At 36.9% G+C, this 23,077-nt stretch overlaps 1 protein-coding gene across 8 annotated transcripts in view; it reads right to left on the bottom strand.

The window, feature by feature from the left end:
* The window catches only part of LOC117323671 (PDZ and LIM domain protein 7-like), a 42,026-nt gene that overhangs the window by 4,855 nt on the left and 14,094 nt on the right, over positions 1–23,077 (bottom strand). For 4 of the 8 annotated variants that reach the window (XM_033879072.1, XM_033879226.1, XM_033879152.1 and 1 more), the window contains 7 exons: positions 18,744–18,840; positions 10,766–10,905; positions 8,147–8,274; positions 5,069–5,276; positions 3,963–4,157; positions 3,102–3,130; positions 1,757–2,029 (listed from right to left, as the gene is read on the bottom strand). In XM_033879072.1, the coding sequence (XP_033734963.1) occupies positions 1,757–2,029; positions 3,102–3,130; positions 3,963–4,157; positions 5,069–5,276; positions 8,147–8,274; positions 10,766–10,905; positions 18,744–18,840 (1,070 nt within the window). The remainder of the gene's footprint in view (positions 1–1,756; positions 2,030–3,101; positions 3,131–3,962; positions 4,158–5,068; positions 5,277–8,146; positions 8,275–10,765; positions 10,906–18,743; positions 18,841–23,077) is intronic. The other 4 variants (XM_033879467.1, XM_033879390.1, XM_033879548.1 and 1 more) reach the window with 4 other exon arrangements.

The raw sequence follows: 23,077 nt of genomic DNA, 5'->3' as shown, positions 1-23,077 counted from the left end.
CTGGGATTGCTGCAGACAATGAGCAGATAATGTGAAATCACAGTTAAAAATCAGTGTATTACTAAAAACAAAACTGTACAAAACATTCTCACAAAAAGAAATATTACTTGGTAATTACCAAGTGTATGCAAGACAAAAAAAAACAAAAAAAAACAAGTAAATTTCAGCAACAATTTCACAGCCATGCAGTTCTCTGATCTGTAGAGCCACAGTATATGGTCATTACTATATAGATCTACTGCCATTTCCAGCCCTTATTGTCCCGGGATTACTACAAGCTCCATTTATCATTTGACCATGATTCTATCTCCTCATCAATCACTTTACATTTCAAAGTTATTATACGGACAGAAAAGTATGAATGCACACTGGCTATCAATTACAGCTCTAGTATAGAAGGTGAGCCGCTAGAAAACAATCAGTTCTATGCTTTATAAGTAGATGAAACAAATTCTTATTCAGCCGGTTTTACCCTTGAAACATTACAGGTCTCCGATGTAAGCAAGCATAAATGTCAACTTGTTTATAACTGTGTGTAACAGAAGGATCCTAACATGCAAAGTTCAGAGAACACACAAATTGAACATGCTTATTTCAGATCCATCCTAAGCTTTAAACATTACACCTCTCATCAGAGACCATATATATTTACACCTGATATATCAGCTCAAAACCAGACCAGATTGTGACCTGATCTTGTCTTCATCATATATTCAGTAACATGACCAGACATGATTAGATCTTACTATAATATCCATTAATGCCTATCTCGTATTGCTTTAGAGAATGTGTTAGAGAAGAGAAACTTATTTACCATCTCCAATGCAGATTTTTTTTCTATGTCATTTAGACTACCGAAAGAGATCGCAAGAGATATACTGTATAACATGAAACGTTTGTTTGTACTTTCTTTCATGGTTTGAGGACTTCAGATTATTTCGTGGGTGCCAACAACAATCATTTAATAAACATAATTATAACAATATCCATAGTATTTATACAATGTTTGTATACAATGAGCATTTCATGTAATACAGTATCAGGATATCATCTTAAATTTCTACTTAATGTAGTAAAATGTAGAGCAGTTTCTGCCCTTTTGAGGTGTTCAGAATGGAAAAATGTGTTAAATGACCAGATAATATAGCACTTTTATCAAATTAGACCTGTCCTAGGGGAGATAACTCTAATGCCCTTTGTCTGTATACTGACAATGTACATTCATGTAAATCTTATTTCTTATACATGTATTGCTGTCTACTGCATTTTGGTCTTAAGTTTAACAAGATGGTGACACTACATTCAGTTAAAATCACATGCAGAACAAGTTATTATTTCTTGATACATGTATACATACATGGATATGTGAAACATTCCTCAACGACAAATTCTCAGTAATATATGGATCTTATAAATACAGTTCAGACAAAACAAATCTTCTGGAAAATATCTTCATTTCCAATCAAACAATTCTCGAGACTAGGAAATCCACACAGTTTAGTCTGATCGGGTAGGCAAAGATTTCTTGGAGGTTCATATTTGGGGCATAGATAATATTACCACCACACAAAAAGCCATAGCATCTTCAGAGGACCATGCAATTGTAGGAATAGATCCTCATTTCCTGTTCTCACATAATGGACATCATGCTTGACCACACATCCTGGTCATAAGGTATGCCCCTTGTCAGCTTACAGCACCACTGGGTAGTCATGTCACAGGAATGGAACTAAAAGCACACTGGGTACCCACTCACCCTCCACAGGTGGTGCAACCTGTGGCTTGGGAGGTTCCGGTTGAGGAGGAGTAGGTTCCTGAGGAGGCAGCTCTGAGGGAGCCTCTTGTGGGAGTGCTGGTTCAGGAGGAACAACATCCTGAGGGACCGCGCTGATGAGGGGCTGTATCTGTGGAAGGTCTTGAGGAGCATCTTGGAGAACTTCAGATAACCTCTCTGCTGCAATCTCTACAGGCAGATCTGGACGCTTGCTAACCCCAGGTACCCATGAGGGCACAGTATGAGGATCTACAGCTGGAATGGATCATCATATATCCAGCATACCACCTCACATTCAATCCAACCCAACTATCATTTACACAGTACCTAATTTTACTTATATAGAGCATACATAAAAGTTATTGTTAGTATAATTTAAAACCATGAACTACTGTGTTAATATTTGTGGAGTATGAGTACAGTTAAACTTAATTGTATCTTGGAGTGTGTACTATTATTTCTACAAGTACCACAGAAGCAAAGCAAACATACATGTACACATACAAACGTTCATGTAACTTCGAAGACAAAACAACAGAACTACAGGTGCACAAAGGTTGACGTTCTTTCCAAGTACTAGGCAATGTAGTAATCATTCTATCCTATCAGCTACAACACAATGGTAAGCATTCCAAGCAGCCAAGCTTTAGTATTAGTATAAGCCATATGTTGCAGTTTTTAAGACATTTGTACCAATTACACAAATTAATTTGGTACATAAGACAATATCTAACCAGATGAAATGATCTTTCTAATGATCTGAACACTATATACACAAATATGTCAACTGATGTCATATATTATAAAATATTCAGTTCCCAAAGCAGATCACTGCATATTTTTAAAGTCAGGCAAAATTCAGAGGGCCAATTATATCAGATGAAAGAACATTGTACAAATGAATTATTCATCGATTGTTTAAGTCTTCTGTAGAACATTTGAACATCCCAAGGTCTATTGATACCCAATTCTACTGAGTCTTTTGACAGTGCCAAAAACTGTTCTTTTAAGTATAGAATGGGAGACATATCATACATGCTAAACCATTTTGACATCAACAGTTCTTTTTTGTTATCAACAAATTAATTGACAATTCACAAATCATTGCATGGATGTCTTCTTTAGCTATATACAATTCTAAATATGAATTGTTGACATATTAAAAGCTTTAAATGTATATGTGTTTTTGTGAAAAGGGATCCATTTACAAGCTGATCTGCTTTGGGAGCCATCATGTTAAAACTATCTTCCAATCAAATCTTTCCCAATGAATTATAACAACCTTTAAATTCTTAGAAATCTTGCATTTAATACAGGATGTACCTACCTGGAGGTGCTGGGGGTGGGGCAGCCGATCTGTAATGACATAAACACATCGTTAAGTCATCGGTATCATCCATCGCCAATGTCTGTTATACTATTTTTTGATTGATTGATTTATTTATCAATTTATTTTAACATCTTTTTAACTTCTAGACTTGCAAACATGACTAGGTATGGATATCTCTATTGTAAAGTCAGAAATGGAAATATAGAATTATTACTTTATATTTGTTGGTAAATTTGTGGATAACCGGCAAAACAAATTGTAAGATATTTTTATGATATTTTGAAATGGTACATGTATTACAACTATGAGGTATCAATATATAAATTACTATTAATCAAGATTTTCTATACAAAAATGTTATCTTAAAGCTTAATGAAATAAAAATAAAGATCTTCAAACAATTAGTAAATTTTGTTATACACAGTTGAATTTGTACCACACGTGAACCATTTTCACAATCAGGCCGAGATGCATACATGCTATTTGTATAACATACCAGGTACACACTGAGGAGTTATACATTGCTTTCATGATGGTATGTAAATGAATATGCAGATTTAACCTTCAAATCTGTTTTCTCTTCATGCTTGACAGCAAGGTGGCAAGATAAATACAATATCACTTGTCTACAGACTACAGATCCAGAACTCATTTCTTTTCATTTTACAACGAACAGTTCCCAGCCAAATAATAATCCCCTTAGATAATGCCTTTCTGTGCACTTTGTGAAATGTGTTATCATTAGTGGCAATGAGAAAACAACCTGTGTTTGTTATAAAGATTAAAGCGAAGTAATAGAAGATATAAGATCCATGAAGCAAATTACGTGGTGAGATAAAATGTACAATGTTTTTTTACCCAGGTCCTAGCTGCTGCTGTAAAATCTGAAATGTCCGTGATGGATTAGATTTGAAATTTTCATCTTGTTTAGGAGTAGGATCATCTTGTTCATGTACAAGTTTAAATGTTTCTGATGGTCTGTAGATTTTTCGGCCAAAATCGTCAACATCCTTTTCTGTGCCACTGCTTGTATCTGAGGAGTCGCCGTTGGTTCTGAAAAATCATGTGCATGCAGGTTGTATCAAAGGGTTATCATGCGGGAGTCTCACACACTATGATAGGCAGGCAGGGGAGATAACCAGTACAGCCCTCAAGGCTTCAGTACACAATATCCATAGAAATGACTACAGAGTACTATGGGTAGGTATATCAAAACTAATAGTTTCACCTACATAATACAATACATGGCAATATATACAAATTCTATGATAAATTACATTTATATATGGTAATAATGATTACTGAATCTACCAGACATCATCAGATGAATATCATGCATATGGATATCTATGCTAAAGCATTCTATATAAAATAAAACCATTTTGAATGTCTAAATGACAGTCAATGTTTTAGGTAGGAACCTAGATTAACTCTGTATCTCATCATCAAGTTTTCAAACCAATGTTTAAACCAACACACAGATCATCTAGATTAATTATATATATATAAATATATCGACCACTTTCTTCACTACGTCAAACTGTATGCAGAATCAACCAATTAAATATGTGATGTACCTTTTCCAAGGTATGGCAGGCTGAGAGGCCCTGCGAGGGAACTCTGTAAAATTACAAATCAAATAATAACCTGTCCACTTGTGCGACCCCACTTTGATCTCTGTATCCATAGCTGACAAGTACCACACTGACCCACATCAAAACAACAGTACATTTCAGCATACTGGTTTTATTTTGAAATTTTAGAATAAACATGTGTCATACAAACAGGGTATTTGAAAGGCACCATATAGTACGGCGCAGGTCAGTGATGGTTTTTCTTAGCCGTGGATGACAGCACTAGGGCTGATCTTACTTATACATTGGCTACATATGGCAGTATATGTGGGTAATAGAGAAGCAGTGGGTAGATAGGCGTAGTAGTATGTAGACCCTGCGGAGACAAACCTTTGGGCCTGGAATGAACTATTGGCACTGTCACTGCTGTATAGCCCTGCCGGTGAGTTGAACTGAGTGATATTGTTGAATTGGGCGACATGGCTGCTGTTGAGAGAGGGCATTCCCGTGGTGCCTGCTGCTGGTTGGAGGGGGGAGGGGCTGCGCCTATCAACTGGCGGGTTAGTTGTCTGAAGGGGGAGTAAGGCAGAGGGAGGATCTGAAATTGGCATGCAAAGATGTTCAACAATATGAAGTGGTGTCCAGGTTTTGTAACCACTGTTTAAATATCTCTTGAGAGTAAGATACCAGTAATAGATAGCTTTTGATCATCAAACCTATTGAAAGTGGTAGCTTTAAGTATTGATAAAGAGGTGTACATCTTATAAATTTGTAATCTGCTCACACCTCTTTATTTAATACAGTTTGATGATGTAAATTGAGTTACTAAATGTCATCTATACATGGGCTAACACTACATCCACTCCTTATCTATATATATGTGTGTGATGAACAATCCATGTCCTAACTGAAAGGAACTACCACTTGCACTAAATGTGATAACTACATCTTTTTCCTACTTCAATTTGAATAATGGCCCACTTCCCTAAAGGTGATTAACCTTTCCCTTTTCAAAATGTGACAAATTATCTCTGTTCCTAAGTGTGACTTAACTTCCCCTTTCCTAAATGTGACTAACTTCCCCTTTCCTAAATGTGACTAACCTCCACTTTCCTAAATGTGACAAATGTTCAGACTCTTTAAATTTTACTAACATCCCCATTTTCTTAATGTGACTGTCATTCTCCTTTCTAAAATGAGGCAAATTATTCCTTTTTCTAAATATGACTAACCTCCACCTCTACTAAATGTGACTGTCCCATTCTCTAAGTGTGACTAAACCTCCTCTACCAAATTTGACTGCCCCCTTTCCTACATGACTATCCTCTCCCTCTATTTAATGTGACTTTCCCCCTTTTCTACATGTGACTTACCCCTCCCCCCTTAATAAATGTGACTGTCCCCTTTTCTACATGTGACTAACCCCAATCCCCTTTAATAAATGTGACTGTCCCCCTTTTCTACATGTGACTAACCTCCCCCTCTATTTAATGTGACTGTCCCCCTTTTCTACATGTGACTTACCCCTCCCCCATTAATAAATGTGACTGTCCCCCTTTTCTACATGTGACTAACCCCCCCATAATAAATGTGACTCCCCCTTTTCTACATGTGACTAACCCCCCCATAATAAATGTGACTGTCCCCCTTTTCTACATGTGACCCCTCCCCCTTAATAAATGTGACTGTCCCCCTTTCCTACATGTGACTATCCTCCCCCCTTAATAAATGTGACTGTCCCCCTTTTCTACATGTGACTAACCCCCCCATAATAAATGTGACTGTCCCCCTTTTCTACATGTGACTAACCCCTCCCCCCTTAATGTGACTGTCCCCCTTTTCTACATGTGACTCCCCCCCCCCATAATAAATGTGACTGTCCCCCTTTTCTACATGTGACTCCCCCCCCCATAATAAATGTGACTGTCCCCCTTTTCTACATGTGACTAACCTCCCCCTCTATTTAATGTGACTGTCCCCCTTTTCTACATGTGACTTACCCCTCCCCCATTAATAAATGTGACTGTCCCCCTTTTCTACATGTGACTAACCCCCCCATAATAAATGTGACTCCCCCTTTTCTACATGTGACTAACCCCCCCATAATAAATGTGACTGTCCCCCTTTTCTACATGTGACCCCTCCCCCTTAATAAATGTGACTGTCCCCCTTTCCTACATGTGACTATCCTCCCCCCTTAATAAATGTGACTGTCCCCCTTTTCTACATGTGACTAACCCCCCCATAATAAATGTGACTGTCCCCCTTTTCTACATGTGACTAACCCCTCCCCCCTTAATGTGACTGTCCCCCTTTTCTACATGTGACTCCCCCCCCATAATAAATGTGACTGTCCCCCTTTTCTACATGTGACCCCTCCCCCTTAATAAATGTGACTGTCCCCCTTTCCTACATGTGACTAACCCCTCCCCCCTTAATAAATGTGACTGTCCCCCTTTTCTACATGTGACTAACCCCTCCCCCCTTAATAAATGTGACTCCCCTTTTCTACATGTGACTTACCCCTCCCCCTCTTAATAAATGTGACTGTCCCCCTTTTCTACATGTGACTAACCCCCCCATAATAAATGTGACTCCCCCTTTTCTACATGTGACTAACCCCCCCATAATAAATGTGACTGTCCCCCTTTTCTACATGTGACTCCCCCCCTTAATAAATGTGACTGTCCCCCTTTCCTACATGTGACTATCCTCCCCCTCTATTTAATGTGACTGTCCCCCTTTTCTACATGTGACTAACCCCCCCATAATAAATGTGACTGTCCCCCTTTTCTACATGTGACTAACCCCTCCCCCCTTAATGTGACTGTCCCCCTTTTCTACATGTGACTAACCCCCCCATAATAAATGTGACTGTCCCCCTTTTCTACATGTGACTAACCCCTCCCCCTTAATAAATGTGACTGTCCCCCTTTCCTACATGTGACTATCCTCCCCCTCTATCTAATGTGACTGTCCCCCTTTTCTACATGTGACTTACCCCTCCCCCTCTTAATAAATGTGACTGTCCCCCTTTTCTACATGTGACTAACCCCCTCCCCCCCTTAATAAATGTGACTGTCCCCCTTTTCTACATGTGACTTCCCCCCCCCCCCCAATAAATGTGACTGTCCCCCTTTTCTACATGTGACTAACCCCTCCCCCCCTTAATAAATGTGACTGTCCCCCTTTTCTACATGTGACCCCCCCCCCCTAATAAATGTGACTGTCCCCCTTTTCTACATGTGATTAACCTCCCCTCTAATAAATGTGACTGTCCCCCTTTTCTACATGTGACCCCCCCCAACCCCCCCCCCCCCTAATAAATGTGACTGTCCCCTTTTTCTACATGTGATTAACCTCCCCCTCTAATAAATGTGACTGTCCCCCTTTTCTACATGTGACCCCCCCCCCCTAATAAATGTGACTGTCCCCCTTTTCTACATGAATAAGACTAACCACCCTTACCCTGTCCACTATCTATGGCGTCCTGTAGTGTCTTGAATGACTTAGATTGTTGGTTGGCTGATGACGGTTTGTCCTCCCGTTCTGCATACCTCTGAGCAGCAGTCTGGAAATCTGCGACTGCAGGCTTACTGCATAGAGTCATACACAATTAGTCTTCAATGCCAGACATCCAAATGTCTGACTCAAAGATCAGGTTAACTCTGACGTATCAATAAACTTTAAAGATAAAATGTTCAAAGAAACAAATCAAATGCATCTCGTAACACAACATATCATGCCAAAAATAATTCATTATCTTAATCATATGAATGTAATGAATTTAAGGTTTCTTTGAGAAACCATCTTACAACAATTCCATTCATCTAACTCCAACATTATAGAAACCTACAAGAATGATGCTTAAGTATATTTGTCGCTGGTATTGCTATGTCAATATATATCATAAGCATTTTATATGGGTACATGTACATTGGTTTTATTTTAATACTAAAAATGCCAAAAGGTACATTAATCCATGAAATGAAATTGACTTTTGGCGCGACCCCATAGGGATGCTACCACACAAATGTGAGTGATATCCATCGCTTAATTTCAGAGAAGATCTTGTTTAGACCAATTGGCCCCTTTTGACCCTGCCCTCTGCCCCCTGGGAGTCAGCTCCTTCCTTTATACAATTTTGAATCCCTACCCCAATAGAATGCTAATAGTCAAATATGAGCTGTTTCAGAGAAGTTGTTCATATCAATTTAGCCAAATTGACCCCTTTTGGCCCAGCCCCTCAGCCTCCAGGGGGTCGGCCCCATCATTTGTACAATTTTGAATCCTTAACCAAAGTGAATGCTACCAGTCACATATTAAAGATATCCATTGCTTATTTTCAGAGAAAAAGTTGTTTATATCAATTTTGCCAAAATAACCCCTTTTGGCCCCGCCTCTTGGGTCCCCTGGGGTCAGCCCTGTCATTTGTACAATTTTGAATCCCTACCCTAGGGGGTTGCTACCAGGCAAATATGAGTGATATCCATTGCTCGGTTCCAGAGAAGAAGTCGTTAATATCAATATAGCTATATTGACCCATTTTTGCCTCGCCCCTCAGGCCCCTAGGGGGTCAGCACCACCATTTGTACAATTTTGAATCCCCACCCCATAGTGATGCTTCCAGACAAATAGGAGTAATATCCTTTGCTTGGTTTCAGAGAAGAAGTCGTTTATATCAATATAGCCAAATTGACCCCTTTTGGCCCCGCCCCTCAGGCCCCTGGGGGTCAGCACCACCATTTGTACAATTTTGAATCCCCACCCCATAGTGATACTTCCAGACAAATAGGAGCAATATCGTTTGTTCGGTTTCAGAGAAGAAGTTGTTTATATCAATATAGCCCAAATGACCACATTTGGCCCCGCCCTTCCGGCCCCTGGGGGTCAGCCCCATCATTTGTACAATTTTGAATCCCCACCCCAAAGTTATGCTACCAGGCAAATATGAGCGATATCCATTGCTTGGTTTCAGAGAAGAAGTCGGTATCATCAATATAGCTATATTGACCCATTTTGGCCCCGCCCCTCAGGCCCCTTGGGGGTCAGTCCCATCATTTGTACAATTTTGAATCCCCACCCCAAAGTTATGCTACCAGGCAAATATGAGTGATATCCATTGCTCGGTTCCAGAGAAGAAGTCGTTAATATCAATATAGCTATATTGACCCATTTTTGCCTCGCCCCTCAGACCCCTAGGGGGTCAGCACCACCATTTGTACAATTTTGAATCCCCACCCCATAGTGATGCTTCCAGACAAATAGGAGCAATATCCTCTGCTCGGTTTCAGAGAAGAAGTCGTTTATATCAATATAGCCAAATTGACCCCTTTTGGCCCCGCCCCTCAGGCCCCTGGGTGTCAGCACCACCATTTGTACAATTTTGAGTCCCCTACCCATAGGGATGCTTCTGACCAAATTTGGTCAAATTCTGATCAGTGGTTATGAAGAAAAGGTCAATTGTTGACGGACGGACGACGGACGGACGGACGGACGACGGACGCCACGGTATGGCATAAGCTCACCTTGGTCCTTTGGACCAGGTGAGCTAATAAGAAATTGCACTTGACCCTGTAAATGACATAAGAAATCTGCCATGAATCTGCGTTTCAAATCTAAAACAAAGCCATGCAAAAACTTTTGCTCATTCCAAGGAGAAAACATTAATCATCTGTAACTTTCATAGATGGTAGTAACAACAAAAACAAAAATTAGTTCTTGTTTTGTGATTTCTTTTAATAAGATTTTTATCCTTGAGAGGTCGAAAATAGGAAAGAGGCCATTGCATGTTACAAATGACTAATACAAACTTTAAATAAAAATAAACTAACAATAACACAGAAAAAATATTTCAACAGCCTGAGAATTGTTTTAAAACTGTAACCTCCATCATTGTTACAGAGTTTATAACATTTAAAACACTTGTATTAATGACAGTAAAAGTCCTATGTGACTGTCCTTTGACCTAACAGCTGACTGAAGTCTTTTGCCCCCAGCCTACAATCTTGGGGAAATCTAACTGGACAAACACGCGGCATGCTTGTGGTTAACAAGGGAATGTCTAGGATTATCCAGTTTACTCACGGTGTCAAGGATATGTTTTGTGTCTGCTGTGACATGGTGTTGATCTGGGACTGGAAGGTCGAGGACTGGGTAGGTGGTGCCGGCGGTGCCGGTGGTGCCTGTGGTGGTGCTCCATAGGGGCGTGCAGACGTGTTAAAGTTCTGTAACAAAACACATAAGTTAACATTTGTTGGAATAAATTCAACTACTCAATTATCAGTATCATTAAAATCATCTCTGAAATTGCATAGTGTGTGTCAGACAGACATGACAATAAAACAATTTCATCAGCTCCACGTAGGGAGAGGGTGGATGTGTTTTTTAATAAAAAGGGTGCGATATTTATTATGAGAATGATGTACATTGTATTACAAAAGTTTTCAAAACATTTAGTGTCTGTTCCAATATATATACAACAAAGTCACATAAAGCCCCCATATAAAACCTACATAATATTATATACCTAATAGAAGAAGTGTAATCTCCAAAACTTTTCATGTTTTGAAATTGGAAATGTTTACTAGGATGCACAGAACAAACCTCATACTCATTAAACCATTTTTGTACAACTTTCTTTAAACTCACTTAAATCATGAAAAGCAGTTTCAAAGAAAAATCTGAACATCAAAAACAATATTTCACTTAAAGTCTTCCAAAATGCATTATAAAAATATTAGTTCAGATTTCAGATTTATCACCAAATGTATTTGAGCATAAGAACAATTTCATGAGGGAGCACAGGCTAGGTCCAGCATTAGCTCTGGCTTACTCATTACTAGAGACACTTATTGTTGACATTGTTGTACAGGGTTGTCTCCCTTTGCCCAATTTATTGAACTGTGTACCAAATGGCAATATGGATGAGAAAATGCATGTCCCGCAATCCCGCTGTAGTTTTATCACAATGATATATCTCATTGTGACAAGATCACAATATATTTTGACCTAAACAACAACGAAGTCACGTAACTAGGGTTTATAACCGACAGGAAAAAAGAGTCGGAAAAGGATTGAGAGACTGAGGTTGAAGTGTTGTAACAAGGACACAGCTATGATTCAATCTATATGGTGGTTTCTATCAACACTTCTAAAAGGAGGTCATCAATGTCATCATACAATAGAAAATAGCTGATATTGCAAAATTTTCAGATATCTCACAGATTCTGTAACAAACTTGATGTTGTGAATTTATTTGGGGTTTGCCTTCAATAGTTATAGACGTAGCTGCAACTTGTATGTGTAGAATTTTGAAATTTCAAATCACTGATGATTTATCAAAATATAGTGTTGTCTATGTTACAATTCTATGTAATTATCTCTGGCTCAGTGTATATATCAACTAAAATGCCCAACAGACACAAATTATTATTCTACAATGCACAATGGTAAATTTGGATAGAATACACAAGTTACTATGATGATAAGATTAATCACCAAGGCAACAGGATACGTCTGTAGGTGAAGTACTGAATATTACAAGGTGTTAGTACATTTCTGCCTGGAAGACAATACATTTCTGCCTGGAAGACAATACCTGTAAGTGAAAGCAGACAATATAGCGAATAGAGTAACATTCCTTAGGAGCCACAGATAAACACCTAGTAAGAGATCCTGCTGGTACAGAGGCTGGCAGAAGGGATGGCTAGATAATGTCAATCATCCTCCTACACACTGTGGTTTCACAAGATTATAAACCTGTGTATGTTTATTTGTATAAATGTCCACAGATATTGATAGAAAAAAACCTTTCAGAAAGAAACTGCTTTTTACTTTATGTATGTTTTGATTGTAGAATAATTATTGCCTTCTCAAAGTATAGGAATGGAATTCACTACAAGTTGTCCAACTTACACCATAATCCCTTAGAACTAAATATTCTGTAAAACATGGGTAAAAATGTTCATATGCAGAGACTACTGAAAAAATACAATGACAATAAGACCATCATGTACAAGGGATACAGGTAAAAGTAAAAGATTCCTCTGCTTCATCGCAATCACCCGACAGGTGAATCATAACGGGTTAATTAAGGTAATGTATCACATACCTAAAGATCCTCAAAGAGAGAATCAAGGTAGTGCCAACCAAAGTATATGTAGCACACAAACAATATCAATAGCACATGGGCATCAAAAATATGTTGATTATGAATACTTCCCCATGATATCATCTCCATACCAACCATAGTCTTTAACTAACCTACAACTCCCTACATCCTGTTCCTGATTGTCCAGAGACTGTACAGTGTACGGTGTTACATACTATGCATGCCTTTTTTCAGGGTTAATAAATGGCTATACAGATCATATGAAGACAACTATGACATATGTATAGACATATATAGTACACATTATTCTCAGGATAGGGTTTGTCAGAGGTTAAAGGTCACTACAGAGACCTAAATGGAACAGTAGTCCCTGGAATCATAACAAGGGGTACAGACAGACCAAAGTTTCTGAAATGTTGCCGATTGTGAAGGACTGGCTAACAATTAAGTCACTTTTGTACTTTCATGGATATAAACACAGTGTAGCAGAAATACTAACAGGTAGACACAATAGATCTAAGCAGTGCCATTACAACATATACAGGAAGTGATAATTTTTATTTCTTAATGTAGAAGTGTATGTCATGTTTCTAAATATTTCCATGCACATGTAATATTCATGAATCATCAGATTCCAAATATCTTATACATCCAGAAATGACATATTAGAACGGGGCACACAATACATCATTATGTAACCCCAAGTTTACCTGTGTTGATTAGTACTTCCTATGTGGTTTTATTTAAATCTTTGACTCATTCTATACTTCTGTATTGTTGCCTTATAAATGTTGGTGCAGTCGATCAATTGCTATTGTTGCCTTATGAATGAGCTTCACACCTCTGTACTGTACTTCAATTCAATAGCTATAGTACTAGTGCTTTAACTGGAAAACACAGCTGACATATCAATATTATAAATATGCTAATAATTTAAAGAATGCAGGCCTGAAAGCAAAAATCTGAAAAAGTAATATCCTGTCTAGAAATAAACTGGTAATGAATAATACGAATGAAAATGATTGGAGACTTTTAAATGTGAAAGTTTGACAGCGTCTGACATAGTCTGTAATGACCTTGGTGTAACTAAGAACAGTATAACCCTGTATAAAGTAAAACGTGTGGTAATAATCCCTTTTCCTAGCTATATAGAATAAGATCATCTGAGATAGAGTCATACAGAAGTACCTGTCTCATTAATCTACATTTAACCTTGCATTCTCCATTTCAAGCAGTTATTCAACTTACAAATTGAAACACTATCAAAATAAACTGTTAAAAATGATATATGACATTAGTCTATACAAATTCTGCTGTTACAATTGTACATACAGTCAACAGGAATGTGATGAATACCTTGAAGCATCACATTTGTAAAACATTTCACAAATCCCTTTACTTCATTATCTCAACACCTGAGGGCCCGATATCATACCACATCTCATTCCTCTACCTTGAATATGATACTTGAATGCATGACCATTTAATTAATGACACATGTTCAAGGAAACGTGAAACTTTATATATATATTTACCAATCTATACAAAGATACCCTAAAATACCTTTCTTTTACATTCTATATATACGCCACCACTTTTCATTAAAACAGAAGCAATTCTTGGTAATTGATTGTAGAGGTGAGTTACGCCTGAAACAGTTATACAGTGACTGTATTCTGAGTCTACACAGTAGGAATGTGCGTGGGAGGGCAGTACCATTTCCAAACAATCGGCAGCCAAACTGACAAACATCTTATCAAGTTTACCTGTCTGATCAATTTCAAAATCAACCAATATCAATTGGTTCTGTATATATCTCATGTGTGTTGGAGGGTGGGGTAGACAAATGGTACTGTATATATATATATATGTTGGAGGGTGGGGTAGACAAATGGTACTGCACATGTATATATATATGTATGTTGGAGGGTGGGGTAGACAAATAGTACTGTATATATATGTATGTTGGAGGGTGGGGTAGACAAATGGTACAGTATATATATATATATGTTGGAGGGTGAGGCAGACAAATGGTACTGTATATATATATATATATGTTGGAGGGTGGGGTAGACAAATGGTACTGTATATATATATATATATGTTGGAGGGTGAGGCAGACAAATGGTACTGTATATTTATGTATGTTGGAGGGTGGGGTAGACAAATGGTACTGTATATATATATATATGTTGGAGGGTGGGGTAGACAAATGGTACTGTATATATATATGTATGTTGGAGGGTGAGGTAGACAAATGGTACTGTATATATATATATGTTGGAGGGTCAGGTAGACAAATGGTACTGTATATATATGTATGTTGGAGGGTGGGGTAGACAAATGGTACTGTATATATATGTATGTTGGAGGGTGGGGTAGACAAATGATACTGTATATATATGTATGTTGGAGGGTGAGGTAGACAAATGGTACTGTATATATATGTATGTTGGAGGGTGGGGTAGACATATGGTACTGTATATATATGTATGTTGGAGGGTGGGGTAGACAAATGGTACTGTATATATATGTATGTTGGAGGGTGAGGTAGACAAATGGTACTGTATATATATGTATGTTGGAGGGTGAGGTAGACAAATGGTACTGTATATATATGTGTATATGTTGGAGGGTGAGGTAGACAAATGGTACTGTATATATATCATATGTATGTTGGAGGGTGAGGTAGACAAATGGTACTGTATATATGTATGTTGGAGGGTGGGGTAGACATATGGTACTGTATATATATGTATGTTGGAGGGTGGGGTAGACAAATGGTACTGTATATATATGTATGTTGGAGGGTGAGGTAGACAAATGGTACTGTATATATATGTATGTTGGAGGGTGAGGTAGACAAATGGTACTGTATATATATGTATGTTGGAGGGTGAGGTAGACAAATGGTACTGTATATATGTATGTTGGAGGGTGGGGTAGACAAATAGTACTGTATATATGTGTATGTTGGAGGGTGAGGTAGACAAATGGTACTGTATATATATGTATGTTGGAGGGTGAGGTAGACAAATGGTACTGTATATATGTATGTTGGAGGGTGGGGTAGACAAATAGTACTGTATATATGTGTATGTTGGAGGGTGAGGTAGACAAATGGTACTGTATATATATGTATGTTGGAGGGTGAGGTAGACAAATGGTACTGTATATATATGTGTATATGTTGGAGGGTGAGGTAGACAAATGGTACTGTATATATATCATATGTATGTTGGAGGGTGAGGTAGACAAATGGTACTGTATATATATGTATGTTGGAGGGTGGGGTAGACAAATGGTACTGTATATATATATATGTTGGAGGGTGGGGTAGACAAATGGTACTGCATATATATATATATATGTTGGAGGGTGAGGTAGACAAAGGGTACAGTGTATATGTGGCATGATAGACCCTATTTATTCTACTCGAGTAAAAAAGTAGTGTACATGTATATGTTTTAAACTATTAATGGAGTATGGTGGTAAATGATTACATGTGAGTTCATGTTGATAATACAAATTCATACTCATAAGGAATACATTTACATGTACATATATTTCATACATCCGTACCTTAACATTGGGTTCCTTTCAACCTTTTGTGCAAAAGTGGATCGAATAGTGTAACATATTTAACACATTATAAACCTTTTGAGGATTCCTAAATGTTGTTTTCATATAGGGTTTGACGCTGATTTGACAAGGTTTTTTCTTTCTTTTGTAAACTGAATGAAATACTGACAGGTCATCAACCACATATAGATGCTACTTTTTAACACTCGTCCTTTGCTTGGGGTATTGAAAAAGACCAAACAACCAGAAATCCTATTTATCTCGGCTACCTGTGTATGAACACCTGAGCAAATGGCCTTATCAGTTCTGGAGTAAATCGTGGGCCAATACCCTCCTACTTATAGGCCCTTGTAAAATTACCATGGAAAAAAGTGTAACCGATACTGCTGGTTATCTGTGTCAATTTTCTGCCCTACAGTGTCCCATCAGATAACCACAGATCAAGGGCAAAGTCTTGTTACCTTTTGCATAAATATTGTTCAGAAACTTAAAAAAAAAAAAAAAAGAAAAAAAAAAAAACAAACATACCTGGATATAATTCAACTAAATACAATTATAATACTTTAGAAAAAAAAAAGTTCTTTTTACTTTTAATGAGTTTGAAACCTACATCATAAGATCAGCAAAAAAAGTTCATGTGACAAAAATAAAAAGCTAATTATATATATAACCTGATACTGACTATAAGGAGAAGGTAAACACTTAAGAGATCCAGACAGTCAACAAAATCATCTCTACTAGAGGTACGCCACTTGACCAGACTTTTTTTTATGTCCTATGTACACAATGTTAACCTAAAAGTAAACACTGAAAAGGTCACAATATGTAACCCCACATAACAACCTCACCTGGGTAATTGCCATTAGATGGTTTAATTTTATGTTGGATGATGTACAGAATTTACTGCTAAATCTGAAATTAATTATGGCCAAGGAAAAGATGTAATTATTAGGCTGTAACCTTTGTCCCCTTGCCCTGACCTGACCTTGGAATATGGATCCAGCATTGATGTAATAAAGGAAAACGTTTGGTCCATTAGTGGTGTATTTATATATGAAATATCAGAATTTATTTCAATGATAACAGTAACTTAGGAACATGCAGGTACACACATACTTGACTTTTGATCCCCATCTGTGATGAAAGAGATGGATATGACATGTTTCATTTCCTATCCAACTACCTATACTGGTAGTATGATATTGTATGGAGCAACAACAAGCAGTCATGGCCCCAATAAAAAAATGTAGAAAAACTTGTATGTGCATTTATTTATGAAAACTGACCTTGATGGAATCCAAATTAAACTATAACTGTCATCTGGGGGCCAACTCATGAGGTTATTTGTAGAATAATGAAATTAATTGTAGCCTTGTAACACAGGGTCAGGGTCAAGGTCAATTTAGCTTTCCGAAATGGGTAGGTAAATTCTACCTGTTACAGATTACAGACATCTTCAAAGTATAAGGATTATTGTTGGTAAGTTAAGTTGAAATCCTATTGCATTTATGTGACAAGGACATATAGTAATAGGAAACCATTACAGAAGTTCCACAAATGCCTCCGATAATCCTGCCATAATACCTCTTTAAACCAATTGTCATTGAATTTAAATAATATGTAAATTTTGACCAATAAATGGCAGCCATTTTCTTCAAATGTGAAACAGAGGATGCAAAAGTGAACATTGTTACATGGTAAACATATAAACCAAATTTCATCAAAATAAGACAATATTTAAATTTCGACCAATCAGAAGTCATCTCTATGGTGGCCATTTGGTTCTTAATTTCAACTCTGTAAATACAAAATTAAGGTTCATCTTGTGACCATCCCTCCTACAAAGTTTTATTGATTTCCATTAAATAGTAAAAGAGTTATAGTGAATTAGTTTTTTAGCCAATCAGAGGACGTGGCTGCCATCTTGGCTGACAGTGACTGATCCGAAACCCTATATAGATTAAAAACACATCGACAACATATAAAGATTATTGCCAGAAAGTTTTGCTTTAAATTCCCTTAGTAGTTTAGGAGGAGTAGCCGGCAGATCGTTGTGTCTACAGACGGACGGCCGGATGGTCGGACAACCTGATTCTGTATACCCCCCTCTTACTTCGTTGCGATGTGATATAAATATCAGTTGTAATATAGATCTTTTATAGTTATTTTCTAAACAACACCAGTACTTTACATACAGCATAAACTATTTTAAGAATTTTGACATTTTTCTCTGAACATTAAATTACTTCCTGAACTGTTTCAAACAGTTCTCCAGCATAATTACATGGTATAAGAAAATCTCATTGTTTCTTGGAATCTTTTTTTCATTGGACTGACTGGTACATTAAGAGAGACTACAAGACTACTTACTGAAGAAGAATCTCCATACTGGATGAGACCTCCAGCCTTGCTGGGAACAGCTGGCGCAGAGAACTTCTCATACTGGTACTGGTGGGGTGGGGCTCCTCTGTAACATGGAAAGAAGAACTCAATCAATAACAGATACTTCTCAAAGATGACTGGCTGGCATCATCCATAATACCGACATACATGTGCACATCAAAAAGAAATTGATCTCAAGGAAAGAAAAACAACAATACATACACAAACAAAGAAGGGGTTTGACAGAGAATATACACAGCTAGTTTATATACGTTGTACATGTAAGGACCTTACACAAGTGATTCTGTCAATGAGGAATTTGTTGAACGAGTTCAATCATTTAATATGTCACAAGCCTTAGGATATATATATATGTAAATACACTGTATCACGACACATCAAATTATTAAACAAGTTTAATAAATTCCATATATAACAAACCCACAAATTCTAAGATTCTCTTTATCACATAACTCATATTTTTAATACAAGAATATACAGTCAAAACTCTCAAATGACGTTTTTTTTAAAAACAGGCAAAATAATGCCTAGGACGATATGTTTTTTCTCTATAGAGACAGCCGTGTAAAGTCATGTATTTATTATGTGTTGATTATAACATGTGCCTTACAATTCTTATGACATGGTCGTATGACATGGTAGAATATGTCAGTTATGTGATCAATATTTTTTCACATAAAGAAATCAATGATAAAGTAAATTTGTGTTTCAATGTAATGTAGCATTTGGTTTTAAAGCCTAGCTTTAATATCATATCAAAATTAAATGTTTGAAAGTTAATGTATTGTAAACTTTCATTGAGTTTTGTCTTGTGTATGCACCAGTTTCTACAAATGCTTATGTAATTGGCTCCAATATCTAAATACGGATTTGTCTATCAACTACCATGCTTTTTAAAATTAGTATACAGGTATACATCCCCAGAACCTTATGCTGGTAGCTTCAGGTTCAGAACCAACCGTTTAACCACAAGGGGCTGGTCCACATTGTCATGCTATCACTGTGTTTACGCCATGCTAGTCTACAACATATATAATCTGGTAAGGGACCCACACATCATGGGCTGGAGTTGCGTGATCACTTATTATGTATACATATACCCTCTCTATTTAAGATATTCCTTTCACATATATATAAATTAAACATTTTTATTGTACATGTCATAATGAGTTCAGAGGTCTACTACTTTATCCGGGACTTGGAATGTCACAAACACAATAAAGTTTTGTAGTGTATGAAGTGATTTATATACTGTTATACCTGGTAATAATATATGTACCTGTCTTCCAGGTGTGTCCTCAGTGAGGAAAAACACATTATACTATTCTTATTTAACATATCAATTTGTACAAAGGCTATGAGTAAACAGCATGTTGTAAAGCTGTGGTCAGTTAGCTTGACCTTCACCTACTAATCCCAGACAGACGGGACCACATACATAACAGTGCTATATCTTATAGCTGGTTTATGCTAACTGATATTTCAGCCATCAATCAAGATAACATACCTACCTGGCTAAAATGCTACATACCTGCTTTACTTATCAATGAAAGATCTACCAGTATCAGGGTTTCTTCTGACTCATAAGTCAGCTATGTATACAAAATAGATTTTAACTTCAAAATATTCTGGAATAAAATCCTAGTTGGAATGTTTGTCACTGTTAACGCTACTAAAACACTTGAACAGCTAAAAGTTTGAAACATAGTGAAACTGTAAAATAAGAACAGTCTTCTGTTCATGTTATACCAAACTCTACCAGTATTTCTGATTTTAGGAATGCAATTTTGATTCAGGCTTATTGGTATCGCATTTGACCATGCATAAAGAAATTAAATAACTAACACAATCAGTTGTGAAAAGTTTCTTAATATCATTACTCCTTAATTGAAAGAACAAGAGGCCCATGGGCCTTAATGGTCATCTGACTCTAAAGACACTTATACTATTGTAGACATGTAGCAAGTATAGTGGTACTGTTGGCCATAGTAGCCATCTTGGATTTCGGACCGACCCAAAAAATAACAATACTTGATCAGGACCATCTCAGGATCATTTCAGGTAAGTTAGAGCTGAACCATGATTGCGCAATCATAATACAAAATTGCCACAGTGGCTGCCATATTAGTTTTTAAGAGGGTGAAAAATGAAAACACTTTGTTGGCTCTCCTTCCTTAACATCCTCACCAAGTTCTAGCTCAATGGCACTAATGGAACAGGAAAAGAAGTTTGAAATTTGTTTTTCAAGATGGCTGCCATAACGGCCATCTTGGATTTTGGATTGACTCAAATAATAACAACACTTGATCAGGACCATCTCAGGATCATTTCTGGTAAGTTTGAGCTGAATCCCACTGGTGGAGCTTGAGAAGAAGTTTGAAATGTGAAAAGTTTATGCATGGCGCATGATGACGGACGAAGCACTGTGTGCAATGACTATATATAGGTCATCCTGACCCTTCGGGTCAGATGACCACAAAATATCAATATTTTATGTAAGATTTGTTTGTGATTGAACTTTTTTTGTGACAACTAGATGTAGCTGGTGTTTTTCACATATTCCACTCCAGTTCAACCTAAATTAAATATGTACCTGGACTGAACTCAACACATGAAAAAACAACAATAGTATTTTATGTTTCTCACACAGGTTACTGGTGCTAGCCCATTCATCTTCTGTTAGATGTCATTGTACTAGCTGTTAAAGCTAAATTATACACAACAACACACTGAAAAACACTACCTATGAATCCCATTACCCCCTCATTAATCAAAACTATTTTTTATAAACAATTAAAATTAATTCATTTCTTAGGTCATTTCCTGTTGTTACAAAGCTCAATGAGCCATATATATTTATCTTCAACGGTAAACAGGTCTAAACACTATGACCATTGTATACACATGCACTATATTTAGTGTTAGTACACTATCCATCTCATCCATCTAGACATTATCTACATCATGTCATTACACAGTCAATCACAGATACAATTCTAGTTTCACCTAATCCAACCAACAACACAACACAGGTATTGAGAACATTCTAGGCACAGAATCAGTAAATAATTACCAAGCTGCTTTACTAGCTTAAAATGTACCTGGGGCTAACTGTCAGTCAGAATAGACAAGCTCACTCATCGACTTATTGTACCAGTTTGTATTATAATTAGATACATTCAGGGACCTATTGTTCTAAGCACCACTATCTCAAATTCAACCATATGAAAATTCTGCATGCATTTTTGTTGTTGGTCCGATTGTTGCTTAAAATATTTTGACACACAATGTTCACAATAAATTTTATTACCTGTAAATAATGAAATAAATGAGATAAAGAAATTTAATTGATCAGCTATTAACACTTTTGTATGTAACGGCCGTGCCCGACACCATCAGATCTAAATGTCACCCAGTGTACGGTGATGCTTTTTTATAAACTGCTTACAGCTCTCCTGAAAGTTATTCACTTCAACAGAAAATGAAGTATAGTGATCTAAATATAAAAGGTGAATAAAATTGAGGGTGAAAGTTAAAGAGAGAGAATTAAGAAAGATCCCACAAGGAAAACAGATTATACATGTATATACTCCATGTGACCTAGCTATAAAACCACCAGGTTTCCCAATTCTCATTTCATCAACTATAGATCAATATTTCGCAATTTTACTATTGTGTTTTAATTGGTTTTTAGAATTTATATCCCAGTCTTCCTAATAACAAGTAAACCATACCCATTTTATTCTTTAAGTAGATAATAGCTAAAGGCATAAAATCAAATGGATTGGACTTAAGCCACAAATTGAGATTGGCAATGGCTTCAAAGCCAGACTATCACAAGCCATTACACCAATTTATATATTATTACAATCGGGTATTGAAAGATTTGAGGTAAGAAGTTGCATCTACCACCTGGAATAAGAATTCGAAGAGTGCATTAATCATGAGCGATTATCCCACATCCAATGAAGAAGGTGCATATCTACACAGGTAACACCTTACAAACTCTGCAGAAGTTGAATTACACCTTCTTTAGTCAAGTGTTTCAATACTAGTGCATTGCAATTTGTTTACCAGGTATTCCAATCTGTATTTTAAATTTACTTTTGAATCAGTTCTACTTTTAACTGAAATGTAATAGCCTATAGTTATGCACTCCACACAATATTATTGAAAAACAAAGATAGACCATTTGTGAATTTGAAACAAACTGGACAGATTAAAATATTGAAAGTATTAATTTGTACAAGAATATAAAAGTCTTAATCATGTTATCTTCATTGATATCCCTGAATGAATAT

The sequence above is a fragment of the Pecten maximus genome, chromosome 1, assembly GCF_902652985.1.
Source record: "Pecten maximus chromosome 1, xPecMax1.1, whole genome shotgun sequence".
Lineage (NCBI taxonomy): Eukaryota > Metazoa > Mollusca > Bivalvia > Pectinida > Pectinidae > Pecten > Pecten maximus.
The sequence above is the reverse complement of the archived record's forward strand: the minus strand, read 5'-3'. Positions and strand labels throughout refer to the sequence as shown.